The 10,410-nt window shown below is 31.6% G+C and overlaps 1 protein-coding gene across 2 annotated transcripts; it reads left to right on the top strand.

Annotated features, from left to right (window-relative positions):
• The first annotated feature begins 1,100 nt into the window (after positions 1 to 1,100).
• On the top strand, positions 1,101 to 7,376 carry LOC136272626 (heat shock 70 kDa protein 12A-like). 2 transcript variants are annotated; one of them, XM_066074476.1, is made up of 7 exons: positions 1,101 to 1,381; positions 1,717 to 1,746; positions 2,810 to 3,164; positions 3,251 to 3,451; positions 3,806 to 3,947; positions 4,952 to 5,568; positions 6,403 to 7,376. In XM_066074476.1, the coding sequence occupies exons 3-7, from the start codon at positions 2,871 to 2,873 to the stop codon at positions 6,529 to 6,531; spliced, it is 1,383 nt and encodes a 460-aa protein (XP_065930548.1). In that variant the 5' UTR covers positions 1,101 to 1,381; positions 1,717 to 1,746; positions 2,810 to 2,870; the 3' UTR covers positions 6,532 to 7,376. The 2 variants fall into 2 exon arrangements, with proteins under 2 accessions (XP_065930548.1, XP_065930549.1); XM_066074477.1 differs by lacking the exon at positions 1,717 to 1,746.
• The last annotated feature ends 3,034 nt before the right edge of the window (positions 7,377 to 10,410 follow it).

Here is a 10,410-nt window from a genome sequence, read left to right on the forward strand (position 1 = left end):
TATATGTAATTATTGTCAATGTTGGTGCGGTGGGGGGTAGGAAACTACAGAGAAACTGAACTTGGCTGTGAAACATATGCTTTTATTCTTTCTTGTTGATATATCAATGAATGAATTATAACAAAATATATGTACAACAATTAATTTTGAAATATTCATGCACAATCAAATAAAGGGTTTTACTGTTCTCTGCACAAGAAATCGGCAATGTGAACAAATTGGCACCCTATCATCCCTACCTTTAATTGTAGAGAGTAGGTATCCTTCTATATTGAAAACAATTCCAAAAGTAAGACTCATAATAAGTTGTTTACTGAGGAAAAGGAAAAAAGGAAAAAAAATTGTATTTATTAATAATTCCGTATGATGTGAAAATATCTCAATGATTTGTTTATAATCATAGTACTAGTGTATCACTGTATGCATACATAAAAACGATAAGCAATGCTTATATTTATTAGTGAAACAGGACAGATTATTTATATTTAGATTATTTAGATACATGTACTAATCTTCATGCGGGGATCTAGAAAGGAGGGGGTCAGGGGATCTGGACCCCCTCCTCGGGAAAATTGGAGCTTATTAAATTTACATAGTAAAATTTTTTAAAATTGGCCTAGGACCCCCTACAGAAAAAATTAGCTACGCTTATGAAGTTCTCTACCATAACCGCATTTTTACACAAAAGGGGTGAATAAACCCGGGTTTTAAACTATTACTGGTGGTGAAATACCTTAGGGTTCAAACGCATCAGGTGGAAATGCACCAAGGCAAACAAAATCACTTAGATCCGCGAAGCACACTGCATTATTACTAGTCTACTTAGATATTCTGTGTAAAAGTAAATACAAATAATTATTTAGTTAGGTAGGGAGAAGTGAACATAGCATTTATTTGTATATAAGAGCATGTACGTATGATTTTTATTTAGAACAGTTTGATGTCGCTAGGATACATATTTTCAGATCCTTGATTTGATTGGTTAATTTAGATATTGAATCTCGAATTTCGAATCTCGAATCTCGTATTTCGAATCTCGTATTTCGAATCTCGAATCTCGAATGATCCTTCTCGGCTTTCGTAGATATGCATTATTGAAACAGTTGTATAACAAACTCATCAATTAAATCACCTGCAAGAGACATGCGAAATAAATAAGTGTATTAAATATATATTTCATGGAGTTAAGATCGTCGTGTTATTTTGTATGGGTTGTCTACACGTATGTATAATGCTGTAGAAAGGTATCACCGTATAAATCAGACACATTGCTTTAAGACCTTCGTTTAAATACCTCGATATAAAGTGGTGTTCCTTACTTTAAAGTCGGTAAACATTTATTACATAACCATTCGGTGAGCCTCGGAAAGAAATGAGGAAGGTAAAGCAATATAAAGTATCTTTATTTAACCAAAAGCTATAGATTACTTAAAGTGACCAATACTTAAAAAACAGTTGATCAATTAAAGCTACGAGATTTATAAAAAATACGTGAACTTTAAAATAATCAACTTTCGTTTTTAAAATCTATAAATATATACGAAATGCTTTTGTTAAATATACATAAAAAATAAGCAAAATGGCCATGTTTTTCTACGGTTATTATCTATTTTGAATGAAATTTTGATATTATACGTAGTTAAAGATAAACCAGTATCTCTACTGCAAAAGATTTAATATGAATAGAAATTTGATATATCATTTCTTACTCCATAGTGACATTGAAGTTCAAATGATATCATAAAGGTAAGATATACCTTCATAGTGTGTCCCAGGTTACCATTTCCATAACATTTTATTGATTTTCTTAATGAATACACATATCTGTAACCGAAAACAATTAAAATCAATATAAATGGCACAAATTATAATATTATAAGATATTTTTTTTTCATATTTTCCTTTTATACACATAGAAATTCATAGGATCGAAATTACGTGTTTACGAGGATTTATACTAGGAAAATCAGACATCTTTTATGTATTTTTAAATCCTAGGGACTCTTTAAATATTTTTTAAAGATTACCCTTAGGAAGCGTTTCATGTCGTTTGCAATGTAAAATCTACTAAGAAATTTTATTTTTTGCGATGTAATGAAACGTAAAGCGATACAGGGGATGTTTTAAAACAGAAAATAAAAACTGGACCTTTTCATTCTAAGTCGTGGATGCATGAAACGAAAACAAATGTATTTATGATTGTCGAAAACAGAAAGTAATGGAAACAAAAATAAGGACGGAGTATATATAATATTTTAATGCATTGCAAGTTAAACTCTTGAGGAAATACTTATTTGGATATATATTTCTATCCATTTTCATTTTTTATGTGTCTAAGTTAATTCTAATTATTGCATTGAAAACTGCAACAAATTGTAAAGAAAACTTGTTAAGAAGGTATCCTCTACTAACTTAATGTTTTACTTACGTTTTTATTTACTTACTTACTTACGAACGAGATATTGAAACCGATTTTTGCTAAATTGTGTGCCAAGGTTTTTTTTATTTTGAATCTGCACATAGTAGTGTAAGTTTTATTTGTCTTGAAATTGCCAGTTTTGTAGCCCAAATCAAGTTTCATCTAGAATAAAACAATTTTTTTTTCAGTTAACTCTATAGAGCCTCCTCTTTTTTTTGGGTTTATTACCTATATATTTTTAGTCCAGACCTATTTGAAAGTAAAACTTATCTATGACAGTAACTTATGTGAGTAATTGAAAAAAAGGTATATCACACATATATTGGCTTACTTTATGCGCTGTATTGCATATCACAAACAAATGTTTAAAAATGACCATTTACATTGCAGCATCACATCTATATTTTGTTTGCTATATAAAGCATAGAAAAACCAATCAACTGTAAGCGGAATGGAAGTTATTATAGCAATAAAATTTGGAATAAACCATACTTCGAACACATGCATGATCAAATGTGATGAACCAAAATACTGTAAAGAGATCAATGTACAATTTGAAACACAGTCAAATACTCACTATCCGATCAAGTCACTTACAACACCAACAGTGGCATTGTTTGATGACACGGGAGCCATCCAATCATATGGATTTGAAGCTGAACTTCAACACATACAGTGTAAGAACACTAGTAACCATCTCCTTTTCCGTGAATTCGTTTGGGATCTGTTTTGCTCAGATAAAATGGTAGGTTGATGATTTTTTTAAATTTTATTACCAGATGAAGCTTATGAACATGCTAAGATACATTCAAGCTTGAGTTCTTACATTAGGTTCCAGACAACCTGATCGCCGTGAATGGCAGTCTAATGAAGTCAATTGACGTAGTGACCGCTGTCTTAAGCCACATGATCAGTCATATCAAAACTAAAACAGGATTTCAAAGTTCGTCAATAGCTTTCAAGTATGTTTTAACAATCCCGACGTGTTGCTGTAAAGAATCAAGGGCATTTATGACAATGGCTGCCGTAAAGGTAATAAGAGAACTTGAATATGTTTGTGTTTTGTTTGTTTAAAAAAGATATGATAAAAATATTTATGGATATCAAATGTTTACTCCATTTGTTTATCTGTAAAAAACTATTTGCCTTGAAGTTTTCATAATGTCATGCATTTATATTTCTTTTGTGTTCCTGCTAATAATCAGACGGTCTACATTGTTACACTTCTTTATATAAATGTTTAACAAAATCAATTACTCCCCCAGCTATAATGATACGACTAGTCTCCACAAATATGATCAGTGAGTCATAAATCTAAACATTCCATCCTTGATTGCATTTTTACTTATTTTAATAACTTCAACTGTATAACATATGTTGATTCAGGCAGGTTGTTCGTCAGAAAATATCCAGATCGTTGAAGAAGCTGCTGCCGTTTTGCAATTTTGCCTCCACCATAAACAAGATGCAAGGGTAACAACTTTAGATGACACTTGTAATAGAAAGTATATAGTAGTAGAGTGTGAGGGTAAGTTTTACTTAAAAGCAATACCCAATTAACTCATTCTCATTGACATAATACTAATAATATAATCATAAAACAGGTATAAAGAACTTTACGAACAACAGTTCTATATATATATATGAGGTCGATTTCGGGGGGGGGGGGTGCTGAAAAATACAATAGCAAAACTCTTTATCTGTAAACCATATGTCATTTAAACTATTTCTAATTTCTTTGCGAAGTTTCAAGATAATCGACCATCTAGAGGTACATGTATATTAACTATAGAAATAAAAAATTCTAAATTCTACTGTCTGTTTTTTTTAATGGGGGCCATCTCAAAATATTAATATGCACCAAATTTTGCTATATATTTGATTATGAATGAAGATTGATATAATGGATTCTTTCAAAAAATAAGGAAAATGTCCTTGAGAATAGCACCATTCCGTGTTTAAAATTTCAACGGCGTACAATGTTTACCTTTTCATGTTATTTCTTATCATTTACTCCTGCAAAGATTCATTTTATCATAACGTCATAAAAGTGCAATGAGAACGCTCCCACAACGGAAAAATCGTTTAAGAAATAAAGAAATCCTTTTAAAAATCAAAATGTTTTTATCTTTATTTCTTTTTTGTGCTCAATTTTATAAAGGATATTGAAAAAATCATGAGAAGTTATAATCCACAGAATGATACTAGAATGCGCAAAAAAAAAAATGCGCAATGAAATCTAAACTCGGCCTCCTTAAATCAATTTTATTAGAATAAATACTATTATGAAATACACAGGAAAATCTTGAAAAGTAGGTCACTGAAGCGTTGAAGCGAGGGTTTTGTCAAAAATATTTGTGACCGGACGTATTGATATATCATCACCCGTTTTATAAAGGAAAGGTATTTCACACCGATAGTATACACCAAAAGTTAAGAAAAAATATCTTTATACTCAATATCTTGCTTTGTCCTTGTACAAAGAGCAATTAATTCCTTTATTTCAATATTTCTTTAATTCTGTATTTTCAGAGGATAATGCTACCTTGTCGGTCCTGTATTTTATCAACAACAAACAAATCGAAATTGCGTATGCAGAAAACACAGAAATTTGGAAAGGATGCCATGTTCTTCATGATTTTGTTGAAATGATCAGTTCAGAAGCTCGGAAAACCTTGGTAGATTTTTCCGAAAAATACCCCCTTGAATATTACAATTTTGAGCGGGAAGTAAAAACAAAAATCCGGCTGACTTCACCAAACAGTTCAAAATTAAGTATTCAGCTATCACCTTTCATTTTGAACGAGACAAATTCTGAAAATATGCAGGAATCTGTTCTAAGAAAAGAGTGTGAAGACGAGCTTTATATCAAATTAGACAAATGCGTCATTAAATCCGAACGGTCCAAGATTCTTGTTTCTGAGGCTGGAAAACGTATAGTGGACTACATCGAATCGGAATTGTTTACTGTCTTTTCAGATATTAATCATATCATACTTGTTGGAGAATTTGCACAATCACCGATGCTTCAGGAAATTTTAAAAGCGTCATTTCCGGCAAAAAATATCATGATTCCTGAAGATGCAAACATGGCGGCAGTAAGAGGTGCTGTATTTTTTGGACACAGAGATGTTTCAGTAAAAACAGATGTGAGTTCAAATAATATCTTCATTATAAAAAGAACATTTATTATTGCTTTTACATAATTATGGATATCAATCTTCCTATCTTGTTTATTTTTTTCATAATACAAATCGAAAAACGATAAAACTTTCCGTATACCCAGTTTTTTTTCTCAGGTCACGAAATTTGGAATAATTGGGAAAATGAGGAGTTTGTGTCAGTCATTTTTTGCGATTTGAAAAGTTTCAAATAGAAGATATTACGAGATATACTGTGTATTCAATAGATCGCAATTTAGAAATGATCGCGTAAATGAGATCATCGCGAAAATTATCGGATATACGGTATATTTATGCTAAAAATAAGAATAACTTAATGGCAAAAGTACTAGTAAAGTCGCAGTTGCGTGGTAAATTGGTTAGGACTTTGCAATTTTTTTGTATATCTCATGGAATCTGTAGAAGTACAGATAACATGTACAGTTTTATGTTGTTTAATGTTGTGTTAAATTTTGAATTGAACACGGAGCTGGGAATTTGTTTGTGTTTTTTTCTGTGTAACAAACTACATTCTTATGTTATTATTATATTAATTTTTTAATAAACTATTTGACTATTTTGGCATTTTTAATGAAAGCTTACAAAATAATCAAATCGTTTTCTTTTATAAGACAACATTATTCAGGATATCAAACAATAAAAAGATGAATAAATGTTGTTTCTTTTTTTTATTAATTGGTTAAGCACGTTACACACGAATTATCATTTCAACTTCACCTTACTGACTCGTCATCATCTCACTTAGCTAAGTTGAATTTTATCTGGAGAAATTCTTTAAAAGTTTTTTTTTATTTTGTTTAGATTATCCACAGCAAGCCACATTCATCTTTGAATAATGCGCAAGTTGTGCTACCAATGGAAAAGCGACTAAGGAAAATCCACAGAGGCGATGAAAAAAGTCCCCAACCATCTCGATGTGTTATACTGTGATACAAATGCATTGTCGTTAATATTAAGCAAATATTAGAGAATGCTAAAAACTCACATTAACCTGTATTAAGCTGTTTTAAACAGGGTATAAGAATAACTTATTCAGGGGTTCGGTTTACACTTTAAAAGTTACTTCTTAGGGGAAAATATGGCACTTCTTCATATTTACCCTATTATAAATGCTGTAAATATTATGAAAACAAAACGAGGCAAACCGAATCCTTGACTAATTATGTATCATTGTTTATATATGTTGTACGTTGTATTCATAATAAAATATGGTTTACACTAACACGAAAAATGAAATGATCCATTGTCTTCCACAATTGCACTAAAATGTATTAAATTCTATATATTATTATTGATTAGGTATTATTAGGGGGAATTGTAACATTATAAAAATTGCGGGTTTTTTAAATTTATCTTGAAACTTTGTCCCTGAATTTTGAGTAGTTGTCATATAGAAAATGTGATCATGGCCATCATTTACAATGCATTTCATCTTTTTAAGCATATTTTTAAAAGACATTTGTAAAATTTGTTATTTCAACAGCTTTGGCCAGGAGATGGTTGACAATTGAAACTCAGTTTATCGATATTGAAGTGGTCTTTGTGTATTTTACGAGGGTCAATCAAAAAATACGAAGACTTTTGCCATAGAGACGTTATTTTAAGCCATATTATAACTAAATTCAGTAGACATAAATAAGCGATTGTTTCAAACAATTTGAAATAAAAAAGGATCACATTTTCCTTTATTATTTAGAATTATTTTGAATCTAATCCTGCAAAAATGAGGTCACGGCGCACGGTCAAACTTTGTATTAAGTCAACAGTAAACCATTTTATGTTGAAAGTAATATCTCCATGAATTGGTCTTAAAAGCAGGTATTATTGAAACCCAAATTTAAAAATTGTAATAATATTTTATGTACAAATAATGACGGGATATATAGATTTGTTAAACAGAAATCAGTAACTAAAGACATACAGTCCTTTAAAAAATTGACTAAAAACATTTCACGGCGCAATAAAAAGTATAAATAGTATAGATCTAACTGGAGGAAAAGCCGATAAAAGCTGTAAAAATGCTCAATGGTGGAAAAAATAAGTCTAATATTAGCAAATTTCTGTTTGACTCTCACACATTTTGTGGGGGTTGTGGTAAATGTATTTTAAACATCAAACAGTACAAAAGAGAGTAGAATATCTGTAACAATAAACACCGTCATCTGACCTTTGGGTCTTTTCTTACTGTAAATGTAGAGATATGCGGTGAAAAATAAGAAAACTTCGAGGACTAACTTATGATTTTTGAACAATTGTGAACAAATTAGATGTAAAGTGTTATAGTGCCGATTTAAATAACATGGTGAAAAGCACAAAAGACTCAGGGTGGTATAAAGATTAGATATTTCTATTAAGTGTACGTATGTCATCTTGATGTCATGTTTTCAACGTTACCGTGCGCCGTCGTGACAAAACATATTGATTTTAAAATCGGTTAACAAAAATACCTTTTCATCAAATGGAATGAAACTTAGTATATCAATAAAATAAGTTTTGTTGCACAAACTAATCTGTTAGTTATGACTTTAATGAAAAATATATAACAGACAGCCACATTGTCTTCGGGTTTTTTTTTATCCTCGTATTTCACTAAAAACGTAATAAGTATGTTATGTGCTAAAGTATCATATACATTTGTTGATCATTTATAATGTTTAGATTAAAGGTAACGTGTGTACATATATTGCAAGAGTGTCTATTTTTTCAGATAAATGATAACGTTTATCAATATTCGTTTTATCGATTTTGACTGTTTATGAATATAATGTAAAGAAGATATCCAATTTCCTAAGATACGTAAGTATAATATACATGAATCTTTGTCAAAGTCTTTTGTCAAATATGCTTTATTTACATTCTACGGTATGATGCAATAAGTATTCGTACAAAATGGCGGCGTGTTTACATCAAGCTTCGCATCGTAACATTGCAAGGGGGATAAAATGGGTTATAATTAGAATTGGGATTTCGGTAGTTATCTATAGTATTCTGTCAACGATGACGTTTTATACGTCACATGATTTATTTCGTCTGCATAAATTGTAAACAAATCTCAGACATCGAAAGTAAAATGGGTCGCAGAGGAAAAGAACTATGCAATGGTGTAAAATAAATCGCTCAGAAATTATTTGAAGCAGGTAAAACCATCGATTATTGTCAAATACGTTGCATATACCAAGATCTACTTTTGGGAGCTTAAAAAGATGTATTGAACATCGGGGCTCGATAGAAAACATCCCCTGAAGAGGAACGACCCCCTCGGTGACAGCAAGGGACTATAGAAAGTTAGAGCGGTTAGTAAAAGTTAACAGAAGAGACCATTTACAAGACATTGCATCAAAATTCAATGAGAATAGGGAAAGACCAATATCAAAACGTACTATGCAGTTTCATTTAATAACATAAAAATGGGTAGGCCTACAGAAGATAGGTTTCAAAGAAGAAAGTAGTTGTTAAAGATGTGAATCGTCAGAAAGCGTTTTACTTGGTGCCGTGAAAAGTGAAAACTGACTGTACTGCAGTAGAGAATTACTGGGAGAAAGTGGTCTTCTTAGACGAATCTAAGATAGTGGTGGGGCAAGATTCTCGTGTATATGTGTGGAGAAAGAGAGGCAAGGGCTGGAGACCCGATTTGGTGAGGGCACGGAAAACCAAGCCATGTTACGAAGTGATGGTCTGGGGATGTCTCACATGCATCGAGTCGGCACTATTTCTGCAGTAGACGGTAACATTAATGCATATAAATATCAGCAGATACTAGACGACAATTTATGGTCCGTTTTAGCCCACCAATTTCCGACTGGAAACTGTGTTTTCCAAGACAACAATGCCCCGGTGCATAGTGCGCGTTCTAACCAAGATTATTTACACAGAAATGGCATAAGAACAATGAGCTGGCCGGTGTAATGAAGAATAATGACCCCCGTAGAATAATGACCGGGGGTCATTTTTCGACGTAGAATAATGAACCCCCCCCCCTAGCTGAAGAATAATTGGATTTTCTGAAGAAAAATGACCCCCCCCCCCCGTAAACATGAATAGAAATTGGTTACCCCGTATCCAAGATATGACCTTGAATTTATTTCATTTTTCACTCTGTTCAACTGATTTTGAAGTTATAAACTGAGAATTTCTAAATAAATCGCTATATGTAGTTTTTGATATCCGTAGCAAGCACACACAAAACACTCTCTTACATTGCCACAAATTGATTGTTAACAGTTACGTCACTTCTCTCGTCGACATACGCCGGGAAATGACGCAAATAAAGAAAGATTCATACCCAATGAGGATATTGTGTGATAGTTAAAGAACAAAAATCATGAAAGAATAATTGTTGTAATAATATAAGCAATATTCATCGGTGAATGAATTGTCAATTTTAGAATGATACATGTATATATCTTCATGGAAAGAGACTAAGGCGGCAGGTAACGTAAGAATATGAATACTTTTAGTCTTATTTACATTTCTTGAGGAAAGTGATTTTTAAAAATCATTTTGCGTTAGTTTTGTTTTCTTCTACCTGATACATGAACATCAATATTCTAAACATTTGTTGTAATGGTGTATTTGTGATCATGAATATACTTTATTCTTTTAGAAGAATGTGTGAAAAGTACCTGACTATAGTAAATCTTAATAGATAATAAACTCTGATCGATTATAATAAGAAAAGATTGTTTCTTAAAGCGTTGATAAGAGGTTAGGGCCCATGTTAGGGGTTTATGTCTCCCTTGATTTTGATCACACGATCTTTATTGTATCCAAAGTTATTAATGCTTATACAAACTATTGATGCATTAATCA

This window comes from Magallana gigas, chromosome 2 (genome assembly GCF_963853765.1).
Source record: "Magallana gigas chromosome 2, xbMagGiga1.1, whole genome shotgun sequence".
NCBI lineage: Eukaryota > Metazoa > Mollusca > Bivalvia > Ostreida > Ostreidae > Magallana > Magallana gigas.

Bases quoted from the DNA above. Each gene is read 5' to 3' on its own strand.
- LOC136272626 (XM_066074476.1), top strand. From the start codon at position 2,871: ATGGAAGTTATTATAGCAATAAAATTTGGAATAAACCATACTTCGAAC. The intron at 3,165-3,250 runs GTAGGTTGATGA...TTCTTACATTAG, and splicing joins TGTTTTGCTCAGATAAAATG to GTTCCAGACAACCTGATCGC. The intron at 3,452-3,805 runs GTAATAAGAGAA...ATGTTGATTCAG, and splicing joins TGACAATGGCTGCCGTAAAG to GCAGGTTGTTCGTCAGAAAA.